This window comes from Carettochelys insculpta, chromosome 6 (assembly GCF_033958435.1).
Source record: "Carettochelys insculpta isolate YL-2023 chromosome 6, ASM3395843v1, whole genome shotgun sequence".
In the NCBI taxonomy this organism is placed as follows: domain Eukaryota; kingdom Metazoa; phylum Chordata; order Testudines; family Carettochelyidae; genus Carettochelys; species Carettochelys insculpta.
In genome coordinates, this window is record NC_134142.1 from 106565436 (window position 1) to 106586172 (window position 20737).

Consider the following 20737-nt stretch of genomic DNA (forward strand, 5'->3'; position numbering starts at 1 on the left):
CGGCGCACGTCTCTGCCCCCTCCACCTCGCAGCGTGTGCAGCCCGGCTGGCTGCGAGCCCCTCCGCCCTCGCCCCGATTGGCCCCCGGATGCCACCCTCACTCGGCCCCGCGCCCTCCCCGCTCAGGGGGCCCCTGGAGCCTGGGGCGGCCCCCTCGGTCTAAGGCCAGACCCTCCTGCGGCAGCGAGACCCGCCTGCGGTCGGGCAGCGCGCTCCGCCGAGAACTGGGCAAGTAAGTGCCTGACCGCAGCGCAGAGGCAGCGGGGGCTGCCCCGGGAACGCGCCCGGCGCCCTTGGGCTTGTAGCAGCGGGAAGACGCCGCCGCCTGGGGGCCCTTTGGCGCGGTGAGTCCCGAGCCGCTGGCTGGAGCGGCGGGGTCGTTCCCGCTCGCAGTGAAGAAGCCGCCCCCTGGTGCGCGGGCTGCGCGCCGTGCTTCCTCGCATGAGGCCGCGACATGCCTAAGGCGAGACGAGATGGGCCAGGGCGACGAGAGCGATCGCATCGTGATCAACGTGGGCGGGACTAGGCACCAGACGTACCGCAGCACCCTGCGCACCCTGCCCGGCACTCGGCTGGCCTGGATCGCCGAGCCCGATGCCCACAGCCACTTTGACTATGACCCCCGCACCGACGAGTTCTTCTTTGACCGGCACCCGGGCGTCTTCGCCCACATCCTGAACTACTACCGCACGGGCAAGCTGCACTGCCCCGCGGATGTGTGCGGGCCGCTCTACGAGGAGGAGCTGGCCTTCTGGGGCATCGACGAGACTGATGTGGAGCCCTGCTGTTGGATGACCTACCGCCAGCACCGTGACGCCGAAGAGGCGCTTGACAGTTTTGGTGGGGCCCCACTAGATAGCAGCGCTGAGGACGGAGATGCAGATGGCACCGGCGACTCTGGGGATGGCGAGGAAGAGCTGGAAATGACGAAACGCCTGGCACTCAGTGACTCGCCCGATGGCAGGTCCGGGGGCTTCTGGAGAAGGTGGCAGCCCCGCATTTGGGCTCTTTTTGAGGACCCCTATTCTTCCAGATATGCAAGGGTAAGCTATCGCATCAGCCCCCTAGCCACCACTGGCCTCTTTCCCAGGGTAGTCCTCTCACCTCATTCCTCCTTTCACTTTGGCTAACTTTGTTACCCTCAGCAACACTGAATTACACTCGCTCTGGAGCAGACGCATATGCACAGCCACCTGCAGTCCAGAACAGACATGCATGCCTGGCCACATCCGTCTAGAGCAGGCACATATGCATGGCCACCTGTGATTAAGAGCAAGCATGGTCACATGTAAACCCAGGCGATACACATGCATTGCCACATGTGGCTTAGGGTAGACACATACATAGGTGCATGGAGACTTGCACTCCAGTGCAGACACGTGCATGGGCACATGCTGTGTCAGGCATTCATATGAGGGTGCACTGGGAGACCTGCACACTTGAGTAAAGGCTGGTGTCTGGACCCATGCCCTTTCTCACCTCCATGGAGAGAGGAGAGAGATTCATTAGAGCAGGCAGTGCACAGAAGATTGAGGATGAGTTCCCTCCCCCCCCCACCATGCCTCCAACTGGTCACAATTATTCCCTACCAACCAAAGAGGACCCCCTCCAACCCTGCTTGCTGACCTAACTCCTATGACCTCTCCATCAGATGCATTCATTGAAGCAGGCAGCAACTGCAGAAGAAAGGTTTGGGGAGTTTCTTGGTTGTACAGTAATACAATAATTCTCTTATATATGCACTGTTAAATATTTTACATTGTGACTCTTGGATAAACATCTTTCAGTCTCCATTACCTACCCAAACATTGTTTCTCTTCCATATAAAGGGAGCCAGGTGCACCTGCATGAGGAAGGGATGTGTTTGATGGGTTTCTTGCTTGGGTACTGAAGGACAATTTCTCCTCCCTCCTGCATGTAAAATTAATGCCAATGAATGCGTGCGATCTACACCATAGCTAGATGTGTTCTGAAACAGCCATCTGACTCCTCCAAACCCATACATCTGGAACAGTGATCTATAATGATAACCACTCATTCATATACTAATCTAGGGCCTGATTCTGCCCTTATAGAAGTGATTAATAAAGCACGTGTCTTCGGTGGCATCAGGATCAATCCCACAGGCATCTGTCTGGAAAAGCAAGGGAAATGGATGAGGGGTAGGTGAATGGGAAAAGGGCTTAACCTAATGTGATCTCTATCTTACAAATGCACAGTTAAAACAACTCTTGCCAGCCCTAAATGGGGATGGCTGGTTTACTGATGTGGGAGGATAATCAATGTTTTGTGTGGATCTTAGGAGTGAGATAAAACCATAGGGCAAGCTGGAAAAACACATGGACGTAGAAGGAAGAAGTGGATGACCATGGATGGACAGATAAAGTAGATCAATATATGAACAGCTGGTGAAATGGTGCTATTGGAGGTTTTGAGGCTCAGCAAAGATCTCTAATGCCGAGATGCCACATCTGCAAATGAAGGGAACAAAGCAGGCAAGAGCAGAGCTGGAGGTAGTTTTTATGCATATTCATTAAGATTTTTGTTCACATACTCTTCTGCTCAATAAAGAAGTTAAAATTTAAAAGGTGCATCTTTACATAGTACAAAATATGAGCGATTAATGAAATATTTACCACAACAAAAGGCCAGTGCTGTTGTGCTGCAGCTTTCAGGTTCTCAACAATATCCGCCAAGGGAACATGGAAGTGGAGAAGGTAGGCAGACAGTATCTTTCAGAAGGCTTAGTAGGCAGACAGTATCTTTCAGAAGGCTTAGTTAGCTTCCTGTATAATGAACCAAAGTGTTAACACACATTGATTTTAGAAGCAGCTTTCTTTGGTGGTTAGGCATCTGCAACAAAAGTGCATCCTAATGAGAAATGGAGTACCTGCACTGTATTTTCTGGCATGGACTTAAGGCCAAACTGCCATTGTCTCCCATGGAAAATTATGCAAATGAAGAAGAGTTTGTCAGCTCATCTCAGAGTGGAAGCTGAAGTTTATGATCAATATTCATAGACTTTGCATGTCCGTGAATTCCAATAGGATAGGACTTCTAGATTATAATTGCTTGTGATGATAGTTCTTTTATAAGTTAATTCATATTATTCTGCAGATGATATACAGTTTATTCATAATTATGTAGCCATTTCTCTGTGTGCACACCTCATTCTATTCAACTTCTGCTTGGTTTTAAAGCTGTCCTTTCCTGAAAGTATTGCTATAGGTGAGACTTGAGAATTATGAATTCTAGTAATTACACAAAGTTAAGGTGTGCACTGTATCCTTTGTGTTTTAAATAGCAAAACCATTTAATTATTATCTATAATTATATATGACAGGCATTTTAACAGCTTACATGTAGGTTGTCACCACCGGACATATACCCTGTCCATTAAAAAGACATTAAAAGACACTTAGCATTTTCTAATAAAAGCAACACATAATGGTTGTGTGTTTAAAGGCAATAACAAGAGGCTGATCTGTACTGTGATAATTTAATGGCAGATGACTCAAAATACCACAAACACACTAAAGCTAATTAGCAGTGAAATAATCAATTGCTTCTTTAACATATGGACAGTATGCTGAAGAAGTCAATAGCAACGTAAAGTAATATAATCAGGTAATTAACAAAATCACATGAGTACAATTCCATCTGAAACAACCAATTGTGCTATTTGTCAGTTACTTCCTATCTTTTAGTCATATGCCAATGCTTAAATTGTTATTTTAAAAAAATCATGTAATTAAGCTAACTAGCACTAATAGTATTTGTTAGTGTTGGTGAAGATGGTTATTAGATTTAAAAATACTTTCATAGTTCACCAAAATTGCATATTCAATATGGTAGAGCAAACTTAAGTATTTTAATTACAATCCTTGTTATAGGTGTACCTCCTAGTACCCTCAAGTAATAAAATACAGTTTACAAACTGAAATGATCAATATGTATTAAAACCCTTTATAGACCACAAATAGAAGTAAAATAACATTGCTTTGGACAAGACCTGATTCCATTATTAATAGTGAACAGTTATCATCTTTGGTTATTTCTTTCAGGAATTACCCATGAAAAAAAATCAAAACACACAGATTTAGTCATTTTTGCAAATGTTTTGATTAGCAGTTTCCCCACTGTGTAAGCAGGGACATAGTTCACTGTATGGACAGTTTAGGACTTGTTAGCATAAGCTTTAATATGAGTTTTCAGTATTTAGATTCAAAATTTGAAATGCATGAGTGATCACCTATATTGCATGTTCTGTTCTCAGACTGGATATGCATTTAGAGAAAAGGGGGAATTATTTACATTTGGCAAGGCTGACTATTACGCAAGTTTCAGTCTCTCCCTCCACGCTCCAAAAATATCTGTGTTGCTAAAACATAAAAGGGCCTGGTCATTAAAAGTGTACCCTATGCAGGGCTTTTTTTTCTGGCGGAACACACCAGAATGGAGTTCCAGCACCTTTTTGCGTGAGAACACCAGAAAAATTTTCACTGCTGGTTCTACAGTAGCACAGGAACCGGAGGAGGAGTCCGTGATGGTCCTGCAGCACTGTGGGGACCTGGCAGGAGTCCCGCTGCCCCACAGCAGTGCAGGGACCAGGACATTAAAAACGAACACCTTAACCCCTATGAGGAATCATCAGACTTGAGTTTCAGCACCTTTATTTTTGGAAAAAAGCACTGACCCTTTGAAAACTAGATTGAAAACTGGCATTTCTTGTGTTTCACTATTGGATTGAGAGATTATAGAGTAATTGATTGTCCCTGGAAAACAGAAGCTACAGGCGAGATTTACAAAAATTATTTAGTTTCTTAAAGAGGCAGAAACACCTAATGGGATTTACAAAAGCTCCTAAACAAGGTAGATGAAATCCAATGGAAGCTAGGCACCTAATTCACTTAGGCACTTTTGTAAATTCCAGTCGGGGGGGGGTCTATCTTCAGCTTTATATACCTAAGGGCCCTTCTAAATCTATCTAGCCCTAAAACTAGGAAGTGTATGCAAAAAAAAAATCTACTCAGCAACGTGACAGGGGCCAATTCCTAGTAAATCAGCACAGCTCAGTTGAAGTCATTGGAACAACATAAGTTTACGTCAACTGAGGACTTGGTATTATGTGAAACAGAAGCCATTCAGAACTAGTGGGCATTCTGATGGCACGAACTAGCATGGACCTTTCATGATTATCTGTAAGACAACTTTATCTATTGAATTGCTAAAAAATAATCCTAGCACTCAACCTCTTTCCTTCTAGTTGTTTTCTTAGATAGTGTCTGAACCTGCAACCCTTATTCAGGCAAATTTCCCAGTGACTTCATTGGTCATTTTGCCTACACAAGCACTGCAGGATCCTCATCTTTTTCCTCCTGTTTCCCTAATAAGCTAAGAGGGTCCTTTTTGTTGTTTGTTTTTTAACTGACAATTTAACTTAGCCAGTGTCATGGCTTCTAGAGCTTTCAGTAGAGTTTGTGTGCATGTGCTCATGCTAGCTTTTAAACCTTTACTCTTTATTAACAATGCTAAAGAGGGCTCTTATAGTACTTCCAAATAAATATTACTATTGCTTTTCAATAAAAGATTTAAACTAATAGCTGGTACAGCTGTGATGGAGTTTTGTGGAAACCGGCATTCATCAACTTGGCTTCTAATACTCCCGGGGTATGTCTACACTAGAGGGTTTTGTTGACAAAACTTGCAGAGCATCTACACGCAAAATGCATTTTGTTGACAATCTGTCAACAAAACTCAGCACTTCCACCAACAGCATTCTGACTCTCCACCATGATAAATAATGCCTTTGTCAACAGTTTGTTGACAAAGCCATGTAGATGCTCTGGAGGACCATTTGTCCACAGACACGGCTTCTGGTTCACTGGCAGCCCTGTTTGGTGAGTTTGTGTTTGGCCATTCTGTTGAGAGAGCAGCTGGGTAGTCTGGCTGCTCTATCAACAGAGTGGGTTGCTTTTTTGGTCTGCTTTTCTGTGTGGATATGATCTGTCAACAGAAGTTTTGCTGGAAGATCTGTTCCAACAGTAATATCTGTTGACAGATCACTGTAGTGTAGACATAGCCCCCGTGAGCAGCGCGGGAGCAAGGAACTCAGCAGCTAAGAGCTGGTGAGTGGAAGTTTATGGAAACTTATGGCATGGGTGAATGATAGGCCTGCATCATGCTCCACACATTTCTTCTTGGTCCCATGGAAGCCGGGGCTTGATGAGCGGTCCTTGAGGGATGGTTGTCTTGTGTGAGGAAAGGGTATATCAAAGTGGGAAGAGGTAGTGAGGCTATTCATGGAGTTTCCTTTTGTGAAGCCAAGAGGATTGTCAGCCTTGTTAAACTTGCATTAGGTCCTCCTGCACCAAGAGTACCCTCCCCTGCAGGAAGGCTGAGGGTGCAGTTGATGGAGAGTGCATGACAGTAGCATGATCAGAGAACCAGTGTGAAAAATTGGGACAGATGGTGGTGGATAATAGGAACCTATAGACTATCAGGACTGTCCCTCTGAAATTGGGACACCTGATCACCCTACATGATACAATGGATCCAACAGGAAACATACTTTCTCCATGAGGTTTGGCTGAGCTTGGAGTCACTACAGAATGACATCACAGCATTCCAGAAAGTACATCTCATAGAGCTGGACGGGACCTTCAGAGGTCATCAAGTCCAGTCCCCTGCCCTCACAGCAGGACTTATCACCATCCCTGACATTTTTTTTTTGGATCTATTTGTCCCAGATCCCTAAATGATTGAACTCACAACCCTGGGTTTAGCCAATGCTCAAACCACTGAGCTATCCCTCACCTCCATAACATGATCTCTATTGGCCTGGAACTGAACTGGAGCCTCCCACATGGCAGGCGAGAATGCTCCCACTGAATGCCAGCCAGATACTACAAATGTTGACTGCAATGGAATCACTGGGGGGAAAAAACAGCTTTGACAGAGATGTACTTCATAGATACACAATTAAAATGTGGCACCATCAGAACTGCTCTTTTGAGAAAAGGGCTCCCAGGGCAGCTACAACATTTTTTTTCCCCCAAAGAATCTTTTGGAAAAAGGCACTCTTCCTCATCGTGGGGAGGAAGAGGGCTGCCAGAAAAGTGCTGTATACTTCTGATTTAATGTCAAAAGAACGCATTTTGTGTGTAGATGTGCTGCAGGATTTTTCAAGAGAGTCTTGGCTTTTTTGAAAAAACTTGCTAGGATAAATGTAGCCTGAGTATTTGCAGTCTGATATGTAATGTAATACTTCTGTTTCATCCTCAGTGGCAGGAGCCTGTAACCTGTGGCTTCAGAGCCACATGCAGCTCTTTAAGGACTACTTTGTGTCTCCTGATGCTATAATTTTAAAGTAAACACCTCCCCCTGTGATTATTTTCTGTAAATGGTGAACGTCTAAAAAACCAAAAATGAACAACTCATATATAAAAAGGAAATGATAGGTGATCTCAGAATATTGGATAAACCCACTAGCAGCTTCCAGAGAGAGAGAGAGAAGGTTCGAGAGTGACAGTGGTACAAACACACACGTAAAGAATATGTAAAAAGTTTGTGTACATCCTGCAGTAAACATGTATCACATTACAAATCATTGTGTGTGCACTGTTCTTAAAATAGGAGTTAAAAAATACGGTTTAATGTTATTTATTAAGGATCACCTCATATTCACATGCATTGGCAGCTCTTGAATTATTGATTTTTTAAACAAATTGGAAAAAAATGCCTCTTCTTGCTAGGTGGTTGCCGGCCCTTGCTCTGGGGATATTCATGTGATTAGGACTGTTCATGTTATGAACAGTTTCTTGGATTTAAGGAAGGGTTGTGACCTATAGATGAGGGGTTGGCAACCTTTCCGAGGCAGAGTGCTGAAATTGACGTTTTGATCTCTATGTACCATCCAAGTGTGGGCGATACTTTTTAAAGTCACTAATAGTCCTACTTACAACAGCTTCATTAATAAATTAAGATGCAGAACTTTACCGTTTAGGTGGTAGTTGGTAGCATTAGCTGGTCTTTTGTTAATCCACAGGCAGCATGGCTTTGAGAAAGCTCCCAGCTGCATGGGGAAGAAGAGGCAGGGCTGAACTCCTGCCTTACATACCAATGAAAATTGGCTCATGTGCCAAGAGTGGCATGCATCCTGGGAGTTGCTGACCCATGTTATAGATCTTTCATGCATGCATGCGCGCGCACACGCACGCACACACAAAACACCCATTAAAATAGATGACATGTCGGTGTGCAGAAGGATTCCAGGATCAGACCATCCTGCCATTCTCCTAAAACCTAATCCAGATCCGACTGCAGTTACTGGGAGTGCTGTCACTAACTTCAACTGGGCCAGATTCAGTGTCTAATTTTTTTCAGTCTGGCCTCTTGTTTTATGTCCCTAAAAATATTCTTTGTCCTTATCTCTGACCTTGGCTATTTTGTCATTGATTGGAGAAAAGGCAACAAAAGACTGATGTTTTGTAGTGTCACACTGTTTGTCTGGAGGGGAGGGCAAGAGGGAATTGAGATCAGTTAATAATTTCTTATTTATAATATATTTATCATTTATGTTCCCTTTAAAGTATGATACATAACAGTGATTGTTACAGACTAGTCTATGCATTGTGAAACTATTTTTCTATCTACAGTCTAATCTGGGGTTATTTTGCCTTCATTGCAAAATGCATATTAGACAGATTTCTGTATATTGTAGTGCTGTGCAACCAAAAGAGTATATGTAATACCTCATTTTTAATACAAATTAAGAATTATATGAAAACAGCCACAAAGGACCCAATCCTACTCTTACAGTAATCAATTTCAAAACGAAAAGCTAATTTGTCTGAAAGTGTTGAACAGAACACAACATCATTTACAGTATGTTCCTTGAATAGATATATTATGTATATTGATTCTGAAGCACTATGGCATAGTATACAAATACATCTCTCTCAGTAATTCATTGGCAATGAAGTTGAAAGAAATTATCCAAATTATTTAAAAATATGTCTCTCAACATTCCTTAAACACACTGTATTCAAACCAATAGTATTTATGCTGATAAAACTCATTAAGTCAATGGGAGATTTCCTTGCATAAGGACTACAAGATCAGGCCTTTATTCAGGATCCAAAACAATTTTATGTCTGAACAATTTCTGAACAAATGATATCTGAGTGCTGTAGTTAGTACACAGGACAAATTGGGACTGTGAAAAGTGTAAACCAGGGGCCAATCCAGCAATCCTTGAGTCAAATAGTGTATTTCTTATTCAGACAGACAAGGGATGCAGGATTGGGCCCATATTTTGTACACATTTTATGTAATTCTAGTACATTCTTGAATAAACAGAGCAGCCATTTTGAGGTCTCTGCAACTGCACTGCAATTTGCTTCTCAGTTTCTATATCCTACATCTAGACTGAAGTGGGAAGTTTGGCTTTTCTCTTCTGAATACTGTGTTATAGAAATATATGATACATGTACATTTCCTACGTACTGCATTTGAATGACAAAGTAACAGGGACTCGGTGGATTGCATGAAATGAAATCAATCCATAGTGAAATTTGAATGCTGACAGTTTTAGTGTAAGTTTGACATTCTTCTTCTCTGCTTATTAAGGGCGCAGTCAGCCACCATTACTCACACTGAGTAGTGACTTACTCCATGAGTAGTCCCCTTGATTTCAGGGATTCTAGATACAGAATAAAGTATTACCCAACATGTGTAAAGGCAAAAGAGATCAGGCCCTAACTGATTTCCATTCTTTTCAGATAAGATTTATGGGCTATAATGGGGTTGTAATAAATCATACTATAAAAATTATGAATAAATCTAAGTCCTAAGCTTTTTACAGTGATTACTTATGATGTAAGAGCCTTTAATAACAGTAAGTTAAAATTGCATTGTAATGACTGTTGAACGCAATAAATCTCTAATTTCAGCGTATTGCAGAAAGCCAGCTACACGTGTGCTGCTCACATTCTTAGAACACAGGCACACTCTGCTGGCCTCTGCTTATGTAATAATGCTGATAATTCACTGGCAGCGATAGGACTGTGATTTACACCAAGAAAGGTTAAGATCAAGACAGTCATGGTTTTGTGATAGCATAAAGCAATTTAAAACATCTTTCTGCACTTTCATTTGGGTGAGGGAATGAGAATCTTTAAAAATACCCCCAGCAGCAGCCATTCAGGAGAAAGTTAGTTCTTTAAACAACAAAAGCAAGATCTGCTCTAACTGAATTATTCAATATCCCAAACGATATATACGACTTACACAGACACTCGGTCTGCATGACTTGGCAGATACAGCTCCATTCCTTCACTTCCTGCGCTCTCAACTCAAATGTCACAGTCTTTCCAAATGGGTGCAAAACTCTCTCAGCTGTAATAGTTCTTAGTTTTCCTTAGCATCAAAGAAAAGAGAAAAATCTTGTTTCATCAACATATAGCTGCAGTCCCCATTCAAATATGGAGAGTGCTGGTCAGTCCAGATCATGTATTCTTTGATATCTTGTAAGGCATTTCACTACCAACTGCCCTTAGCTTTAGAAAACATTGTCTGTGCCTGGTGTGGGTCAGCTCCCTGAAAGCACCAGCCTCTGGCAACATAAGCACTGCCAAGTCCCAGAACACTCAGAGTCCACTGAAAAGTCACTGTTCTCAAAGGATTATCACACAGCAGTAACATTCAACTCAGGATCCCCGCTCCTCTTAATGCACAGTACTTCAAAGCATAAGCATGAATAAGGGCTTGTGTATGCTTTCAAATATTAGAGCGGTATGGCTGCACTGGTTCAGCTCTACTGCTGTAGTGTTGAGCAAAGACGCTAGCTGCACTGATGGGAGATTTTCCACACCCTGAGTGACATAAGGTACACCAACTTAAGTGTGCACCAAGTCTAAATTTATTAAAGAACAGAGATTCAAGTGACAGAGTGGAAAAAAATAGACATTAAACAAAATCATAATACACATTCTAGAGTCTAAATCTACAAACCAGGCTTTCTCCTATCTCTTACAAGGCAAGACAGTTTACTCCAAGTCCTTTCCCCAGCATTTGAAATCAGATTGGTTGAGAGATCCTCTCATAAGATCAAGCCTGCTGACAGCTTGTCCTCGCAAACTGAAGGATTGAGGCTGCTTCTCTTGGTTATGCCCTTAAAAGTTTATTGTCCTGACTTGTACATGGGTTTTTCCTCTTCTCCCTTGAGACTTCACAGTCCTTCCTTAGCAGTAGGCTGTAAATCAATGCCCATTGTCAATTCTTCTTAATAGCCATATATACAGACATACAGATAAAAATTTCTTGCATGAAAGAAAACCTGCTTTCTGTTGATCAGTCCCCAGTCAAAGACCTGAAGAACATAGTTTTCAGTTTGTACATTTTACTAGAGTAGAGTAACTAGAGTAAAATCCCTGCAAGCTGCGTGGAAACTTTTCAAAGATACCATATTAGAGGCCCAACTTAAATGTATACCCCAAATTAAAAAACACAGTAAGAGACTTAAAAAAGAGCCACCATGGCTTAACAACCATGTAAAAGAGGCAGTGAGAGAAAAAAAGGCATCTTTTAGAAAGTGGAAGTCAAATCCTAGTGATCAAAATAGAAAGGAACATAAACTCTGCCAAATTAAATGTAAAAATGTAATAAGAAAAGCCAAAAAAGATTTTGAGGAACAGTTAGCCATAAATTCAAACAAACAATAATAAAATGTTTAAGTACATTAGAAGCAGAAAGCCCGCTAAGAAAGCAGTGGGGCCCCTGGACGATAGAGACATAAAAGGAGCAATCAAGGAAGATAGTGCCATTGCAGAAAAACTAAATGATTTCTTTGCTTCTGTCTTCACGGCTGAGGATGTTAGAGAGATTCCCAAATCTGAGCTGTCCTTTATAGGTGAGAAATCTGAGGAACTGTCCCAGATTGAAGTGTCATTAGAGGAGGTTTTGGAACTAATTGATAAGCTAAACAGTCACAAGTCTCCAGGACTGGATGGTATTCACCCAAGGGTTCTGAAAGAACTCAAATGTGAAATTGCGGAACTATTAATGGTGGTTTGTAACCTATCCTTTAAATCAGCTTCAGTACCCAATGATTGGAAGACAGCTAATATATCACCAATATTTAAAAAGGGCTCTAAAGGAGACCCTAGCTATTATAGACCAGTAAGTCTAACGTCAGTACCGGGCAAATTAGTGGAAACAATAGTAAATAATAAAATTGTCAGACACATAGAAGAACATGATTTGTTGAGCAAAAGTCAACATGGTTTCTGTAAAGGGAAGTAATGTCTTACTAATGTATTAGAGTTCTCTGAAGGGGTTCAGAAGCATGCGGACAGGGGGGATCCAGTAGACATAGTATACTTAGATTTCCAGAAAGCCTTTGACACGGTCCCTCACCAAAGACTCTTATGTAAATTAGGTAGTCATGGGATAGGAGGAAAGATCGTTTCATGGATTGGGAACTGGTTAAAAGACAGGAAACAAAGGATAGGATTAAATGGTAAATTTTCACAATGGAAGGGGGTAACTAGTGGCATTCCCCAAGGCTCACTCCTGGGACCAATCTTGTTCAACTTATTCAATGATCTGGAGAAAGGGGTAAGTAGTGAGGTGGCAAAGTTTGCAGATGACACCAAACTGTTCAGGATAGTCAAAACCAAAGCAGACTGTGAAGAACTTCAAAAAGATCTCAGCAAACTGAGTGATTGGGCAGCAAAGTGGCAAATGAAATGTAATGTGGGTAAGTGTAAGGTAATACACATTGGGAAAAATAACCCCAATTATACATACAGTATGATGGGGGCAAATTTAACTACAACAGATCAGGAAAGGGATCTTGGAATTATAGTGCATAGTTCTCTGAAAACATCCATGCAGTATGCAACAACAGTCAGTAAAGCAAATAGGATGTTAGGAATAATTAAAAAAGGGATAGAAAATAAGATGAAGAATATCTTATTTCCCCTATATAAAACTATGGTACACCCACATCTTGAGTACTGCGTGCAGATGTGGTCTCACCTCAAAAAAGATATATTGGCATTAGAAAAGGGCAACTAAAATGATTAAGGGTTTGGAATGAGTCCCATATGAGGAAAGGCTAGAGAGACTGGGACTTTTCAGTCTAGAAAAGAGGAGACTGAGGGGCAATATGATAGAGGTATATAAAAATCATGAATGGTGTGGAGAAAGTGAATATAGAAAAGTTATTTACTTGTTCCCATAATATAAGAACTAGAGGACACCAAATGAAATTAATGGGTAGCAGGTTCAAAACTAATAAAAGAGAGTTTTTCTTCACAAAGTGCACAGTCCACCTGTGGAACTCCTTACCAGAGAACGCTGTATAGGCCAGGACTCTAAAAGAGTTTAAAAAAGAGCTTGATAAATATTTGGAGGTTAGGTCCATAAATGGCTATTAGCAAGGGGTAAGGTATGGTGACTAGCGTTTTGTCAAAGGCGGGAGATGGATGGCAGGAGACAAATCGCTTGATCATTGTCTTCGGTTCACCTCCTCTGGGGCACCTGGCATTGGCTACTGTCAGCAGACAGGATACTGGGCTAGATGGACCTTTGATCTGACTGAGTACGGCTGTTTTTATGTACTACTTTTGCAATACCCACCCACACATTTTGCAATGGTTATGATGACCAGTGGAATCCCAGCTTTCATTATGAACTCAAGGGTTCACTGCAGCCCTCTATTCCTTTTAATCCTCCAGAGGGTTGGATCTGAGCAACAAAGAAAACAAAGATGCAGTTCCCAAACAAATAGTCCCAATCCATTGTCTAGATCATGTATTGTTTGATATGTTACAGAGAAATTTATGCAAGTCAGAAAGTTAGTTCTAAACTGTTTTATCCAGGTTCTTACACACCCCTCATGACCATAGCATCTGAGACTCTTGGATATTTGGATTTAGCATTCTGATTTACCCAGTTATAAATGATAACGACTGGCTCCAGGTACAACACTTGGGATTAGATATTCGCAACTTCTGGTATATACAGGGACAAATCCTAAGAGAAGCTGAATGCCTGGACACTTGTCACTGGAGCAGAGACAGTGTGGTCTAATAGAGAGGGCAGTGGACATGAAGTCAGTGACCTGACGTAAAGTTTTGGCTTCTTTAAAGTGAATGGCAAACCATCCATAGGGGCATGATTTAATCCCTGGGTTCTAATCCTAGCTGTCACTTGTCCATTGTGTGACCTTGGGCACATCATTTCACCTCCCTGTGCTCCTATTTTGCCTCCCATCCTTTGTCTGTTCTCTCTTTTTATGTGTGAGGACTGTCTCTGGCTGTGTGTATATACAGGCCCAAGAACCACATGGACTACCACCTTGACTGTGGCCTCTGGTCTGTGCTATAATAACCACAATCATAATCTTGGCTATAATGTACCATCATTTTTAAAGCATGGCTTACTGTGTGGAGTTGTGGTTAAAACTGAGTAGCCTTTTAATATTTTCCAGCATTTTTTTTTCAGAATTTGGCCCACATGCTGCACATTTGCTTTTAGCATTTGTTTTCCAGACAAACCAAGCATGATTTAACTAGCTCTTTGCTACCCCATAGTCAGGTGTTTTAAAGTGCCTAATGAATGAACTTTTAGATGAGTTTTGCTTAAGCAAGTGACATTAGGTTGTTAGTTGATTAGTCTTAGATGTTTATACCTTATAAAAATCCCCAGGGTAAGTTGTTTTATTAAAAGATCTTACATTAATTTAAACACATATAGATTACTTGATGCGTTAGCTAATGTCTACACAGCTGTATATCAATACTAAAAAAGTGCACTCACTCTTGGGCATTTAGAAAATCTGCTCAATTAAGAAACAAAAAATTAATTTAGCACCAGGTGTCAGTAAGGTTGCACAAAAATAATTTTTTAAAACCCACGGCATTTCTATATTGTTTTATGACAAAATATACCATGTTTATATACAAACCACCATTAACTGTAGCAGTTTTTATGTTTAGAAGCCATTACTAACAGCACACTATCTAAGCTTCTAGGGAGGAGACATTTTGCCCAGAACAATAGAGCTACTCTCTGCTTTTACAAAAATTGCCATTGAATTTTTAATGTTCATGCAGAGCTGACCAGACCTTGATTTTTTTTAGGTTCTTCCTAAAATACAGATATACAGAATAAACTTCCTGGGAAGAATGGCTGGATTGACCTTGGAAAAATCTCATCTTGTGATTCTGCGTAGCCAAGCTACAGGGGTGAAATCCATGCAGGGCTTATGTACCATTTATGACCGATTTATTCCCTATTTTGACAAAGGCTGAATGTGTATTTAAGCCAGTGGCCTAAGACTCAGGTGCACAAGTTCAGCTCCTGGCTTTGCCAGAATACCTGTGTGACCTTGAACAAGCCACAGTCTCTCTGTGCTTCAGTTCCCTATCTGACAACAGATTGTGCTTTTGAAACCAGTTTGAGTGAAGGATATGAAAAGAGACGCTACTTGCGATTACACGCACGCGCGCACACACACACACACAATGCCCCTGTTCGACAGGTGGCAACAATTTGTGCCTTTATGTGAGCGTGGGAAGGAGTACAGCAGAAAAGATCACAGTGGATCACAAGCTAGGTATGAGTCAGCTGTGTGACACTTGTGCAAAAAGCAAACATTCTGGAATGCATTAGCAGGAGCGTTATAAGCAGAACACAAATGCAGGTTGAACCTCTTTAGTCCCTCAGGACCTGATCAGTGCCAAATGAGAGACCACAGGAGGTTAATATTGTCTAGCAGCATCAGCAACACTTCCACTGCTTACTGGCCTCTTGGAAGACATTTAGGGGTAAATTACAGCTAAACAACAGCACAGAACACTGACATCCAGGACTGTTGGCTGTAAACAAACTTTATGAGACCACAGGAATCTTGGCCACACCACCTGATAAGTGGGTATCCAGCTAACTAAAATCATGCTGGACTATGGATGCTGCCAAACGAGAGTTTTGGATTAGAGAGGTTCCACTCTAGTCTGAGCTAAGTAGACCTCAACTGAAATATTTTGTCTACTTCTGCACAAACAACAACAACTGATTAAAAGTCTAAAAACTATGACTAACTTGGGAAAATTGAAAAAAGGGTTTAAGTTTGGAGAAAAGAGTGAGAGGGTAGATGGTAACAGCTTTCATATACATAAAAGGATGTTACATGAAGGAAGAAGGCAAATTGTTCTCTTTAATCTCTGAGGTTAGGACAAAGAAGCAACGGGCTTCAACTGCAGCAATAGCAGTGTAAGTTGAAATTCAGAAAAAACTCTCCAACATGTGAGGATGGTTAAACACTGGAATAATTTGCAAAGGGAGGTTGTGGAATCTCCATCATTGGAGATTTAAGATCAGGTTATAAAAACCCTTGTCAGGGATTGTCTAGATAATAGTTATTCCTGCCATGAGTGCAGGTGATTGGACTAGATGACCTCTCAAGGTCTTTTCCAGTCCTGTAATTCTAGGTTTCTATTTCCAACAACAGGAGGCATTTTCTCTCTTATTTTTGTTTCCTAGAGAACTGCATAACAGTTTGTTGTCTGGCTACAGTGACCGGCAAGAAAAATTATGAACTTGGACCAAATTCTCTGTCAGTATAGAAAGGTGCAGTTCCATGGACTTCAGCAAAAATGCACTAATTTACAACTGCTTGGTCCAATGTCTCTCTCAAATTGATGTTCATGTTTTAAAGGCCTATTTTACACACAAAACATGCACACATACAAGTTCACATTATTGTACATTTAAACGGCAGACCAGTCAGGCACAGTAGAAACCTTCCTTTTTGCCACACAATGATTAATCACATTACCTGAGCTAGTAAGTAATCTGTGTGCTTTTTAACTCAAGTAAGCCCAGTCCAGCAAACATGATTTTCACTGGCAATAGCTGCTGACATACCTTGAGAATAAAGTCTGATATCTAAAGAAATTAAGACAAAAATAGCTACGAAGGGTCCTGTGGCGCCTTATAGACTAACAGAAAAGTTTTGAGCATGAGCTTTCATGAGCAAAGACTCACTTCATCAGATGCTGCATCTGATGAACTGAGTCTTTGCTCATGAAAGCTCACGCTCAAAACTTTTCTGTTAGTCTGTAAGGTGCCACAGGACCCTTCGTTGCTGTAACAGATCCAGATTAACACGGCTACCCCTCTGATACTAAGACAAAAATGTCATTCTTGGGAATTGGTCGCATATGTCTCATTAGCTATGTCTACACGGGGATGCTACATCAAAATAGCTTATTTCGATGTAGCGAAATCAAAATAAGCTATATCGATGAATAGCGTCTACACGTCCTCCAGGGCTGGTGCTGTCGACGTTCAGCGTCGACATTGGGCAGCACTACATCGAAGTAGGCGCTGCAGGGGAGCATCTACACACCAAAGCGGCCCACATCGAAATAAGGGTGCCAGGAACAGCTGCAGACAGGGTCACAGGGCGGACTAGCACTTCCGGGGCAACAGCAAGCCGCTCCCTTAAAGGGCCCCTCCCAGACACACTTGCACTAAACAGCACAAGATCCACAGAGCCGACAACTGGTTGCAGACCCTGTGCATGCAGCATGGATCCCCAGCTGCAGCAGCAGCAGCCAGAAGCCCTGGGCTAAGGGCTGCGGCACATGGTGACCATAGAGCCCCACAGGGGCTGGAGAGAGCGTCTCTCAACCCCTCAGCTGATAGCCGCCATGGCAGACCCTGCTATTTCGATGTTGCGGGACGCAGATTGTCTACACGTGCCCTACTTCGACGTTCAACGTCGAAGTAGGGTGCTATTCCCATCTCCTGTTGGGGATAGCGACTTCGACATCTTGCCGCCTTACGTCAATTTCAACTTCGAAATAGCGCTCGCCACATGTATACGTGGCGGGCGCTATTTCGAAGTTGGCATGGCTACTTCGAAGTAGCCGGCTTGTGTAGATGTGCCTAGTGGGAGAATAATTCCAGACTTCTCCAGAACATGAAAATAGGCCTCATTCCATATGTTTAGAAGGCAGATTGCCCAGAGATAAAGCTAAAGTCTGCACTGAAATGCCCATAGAGAAACTCATCTGCACAGCTGGCAAAAGGCCCAAAGCCTTACAAAAGGCAATACAGACTTTGTGGCCAATGGAGATAAAGGAAGGGAAACAGTAGCTCTGGTTCCTATGTCATGTTTTCACAAAGAACAAAAATGGATGCATATAATAATATGGATCTGCATACAGATGAGGACACTTAAGTATCATCCATTACCTTGCTCCATACCTGCTATTAGTCCCAACGAGGTAGAATTTTGGCATGGTGTACAGCAGGGGTGGGCAATAATATATGATGTGGGCACTGCAAGAATTTGGAAAGTGGTCAAGGACCACATACTGCCACTTATTAATGGAGGAGATGCAGGGTTGGGGTAGGTGGGAGGTTGGGTACAGGAGGGAGCTTGGGGTAACAGATGGGGGGATTTGGGAGGGAGGCTGGGTTAAGGAGAGGACAGGCTGTAACCTGGGGCAGGAGACTAGGGTGCAGAAGAGGGTGCAGGGTCCAGAAGAGGGTATGAGTGCAGAACAGGATTCTGACCTTATGGGTGTAAGAGGTCTGGGAGGGGGTTTTGACTTGGGGCAGGCATATAGGAGAGGGCGCAGGGGATTGGGATGCAGGATCGAGGAGGAGGGAGGGGTGCAGGTGGGGAGGCAGAGGTTTGCGGGAGGGTAGGGATATTCCTCACTCAGGGTCCCTGCCTTCCATGCCTTCAAAGGCCATTCAGAGCACTGGCAGGGGCTATATGAAGCTCTGAAACCTGCAAGCCCAGGAAAGGTGCTTTGAGTGCCACCTGTCCTGCAAAACAAACAGTTCCCCTTGGCTAGAAATTAGCCCATGGAGTCTGTGAGATGCTGCTGTGGACAGGGCCAACCTGCAAACCTGCAATCTGGTCTCACAAAAGCACATGGCCATCACATCTGGCTTCTCTGAGCGGTATGTGGGGGCTGTGTATGATGGGGAGGGGCCTGGTGTATAGAGATCAAGAGGCATGACTCCCACTCGTGCTGAGAGGAGACATTCTATTACATTCACATGCACACTGTACTGGAAAGGCCCTTTAGCTTGCTTGCAAACAAAAAATCATGAATTTTTCAGTTTGTTTAAAATAACGCTCACTGGAGACTTTCAGGCAAGTGTATGCTCATATAGGGTGCTTTGCACAGAGTAATTGCAAATATCACAAAACATCATAAATCCAGCCTCCAGAAACAAAAACAAAACAACTCGGAGGGTCCAGTGGGAGCAATGGGAAGGATTTTTAGCCATGTTAAAGATACATTGAAAGAAAAGGGGAAAAGCTTTTTCAGACCGAGGCACAAAAGCAGATGCACGCCGCAGGGAATGATTCCCACATTGCAAAGGTCGTCATAGCAGTGAAGAGTTGAGATCACTGTAGGTTTTGAACTGCACGTTCAGCCATTCTGAAGCAAATCCATCACTTTGGATCCAGCTGGTTACGAATGCAAGTTGAGATGATGTAATCCTAGTCATTTAAAACAGTAAGAAATCATGCCACGGCATTCTGAACCTGCTGCAAGGAAAGAACTGCCCGAGAGCCCTTCCAAGAGGGGATCTGTAATATCAGCCTTCACGGTCACAAAAGTATGTTTTGCTGTAGTGAGACTGTATCTGAAGAGAGGATCAATTTGTGCACATGAAAAATACTTGTACCGTCTGACACTTGGCTTGCAAAGGAAGAGCAGGGACCAAGGACATTTTGGGGTGCCAGCAAACATGTCCTGATGCAATCATTTTTTCTGTTCTACAAAGGACGTACACCAAATGGGTAAAAAAGATGAGGTCAACTTAATCTCCTCACAAACACAAAGACGTCAGTGCTCTATGGTGCCTTTTGTGCTTAGAAATCCCATGTAGGAACTGTGACCTCTGCCACACACACAAGGCCCTGAATCACATTTGGAAAGCTCTTAAGAGGGATTTAAAGGGAAGATCTTTTTCAGCAAAGATGCATCTTCAAGAGGCATACTGCATGTGTTTGCCACAGATAAGAGAGAAGGTAGCTTTTGCCTCTGAAAGCAGAGAGGTGGCAAGAAAGCAGCAATGCGAGCCCCTCAGTAAGTATTAGTCTAAGGCAGCAGTTCTCACACTTCATTGCACTGTAACTCCCTTGTGACACCAAAATTACTACAGGAACCCAGGGGTGGAGGGAGGGGAAGAAACAAAGCCTGAGTCCTGCTGCTTTAGGGTGCGGGGGAGTAATGCTGAAGCATAAGGGCTTTTGCTCTAGGCAGGGCACTTGTAATCTTAGCCCTGGGTGGTGGGGCTTGGGCTTCATTTTCATAACCATCCTCAGACAATGGGGCTTGGGCCCTAGATCCCAGCAAGTCTAACAGCAGCCTTGAGGACCTCATTAAAAAGGGATCCTAACCTACTTTGGGGTCCTCACCCACAATTTAAGAGTTCCTACTCTAGTGGTTTCTCATTTCAGGTCATCTCAAGAAGTTTTTATCACACACTTGTGCAATAGTTTAGCACATGGCTAGAACCAATATCTTTTTAAAATGAGTCTGAGGCAAATGACTGTTAATCTTTAATTTGGGATTTATTAGTATAATGAAATGATGTAGTTCATTATATGCATTCCCTTCTCCAGGGGCTTCAATGTGAATATATGCTTATAATCTGGTAGAAGAGAAGAGAACTTCATTGACTGCATACA

At 42.7% G+C, this 20737-nt stretch overlaps 1 protein-coding gene across 8 annotated transcripts in view; it reads left to right on the forward strand.

The window, feature by feature from the left end:
* The first annotated feature begins 443 nt into the window (after positions 1-443).
* KCNC1 (potassium voltage-gated channel subfamily C member 1) overlaps positions 444-20737 on the forward strand; it is a 151672-nt gene continuing 131378 nt past the window's right edge. For all 8 annotated transcript variants that reach the window (XR_012646030.1, XR_012646031.1, XR_012646032.1 and 5 more), the window contains exon 1: positions 444-1043. Coding sequence is in view for 5 of the 8 variants with exons in the window: in XM_074997757.1 (XP_074853858.1) it covers positions 474-1043 (570 nt within the window). In the remaining 3 variants the exon portion in view is untranslated. The remainder of the gene's footprint in view (positions 1044-20737) is intronic.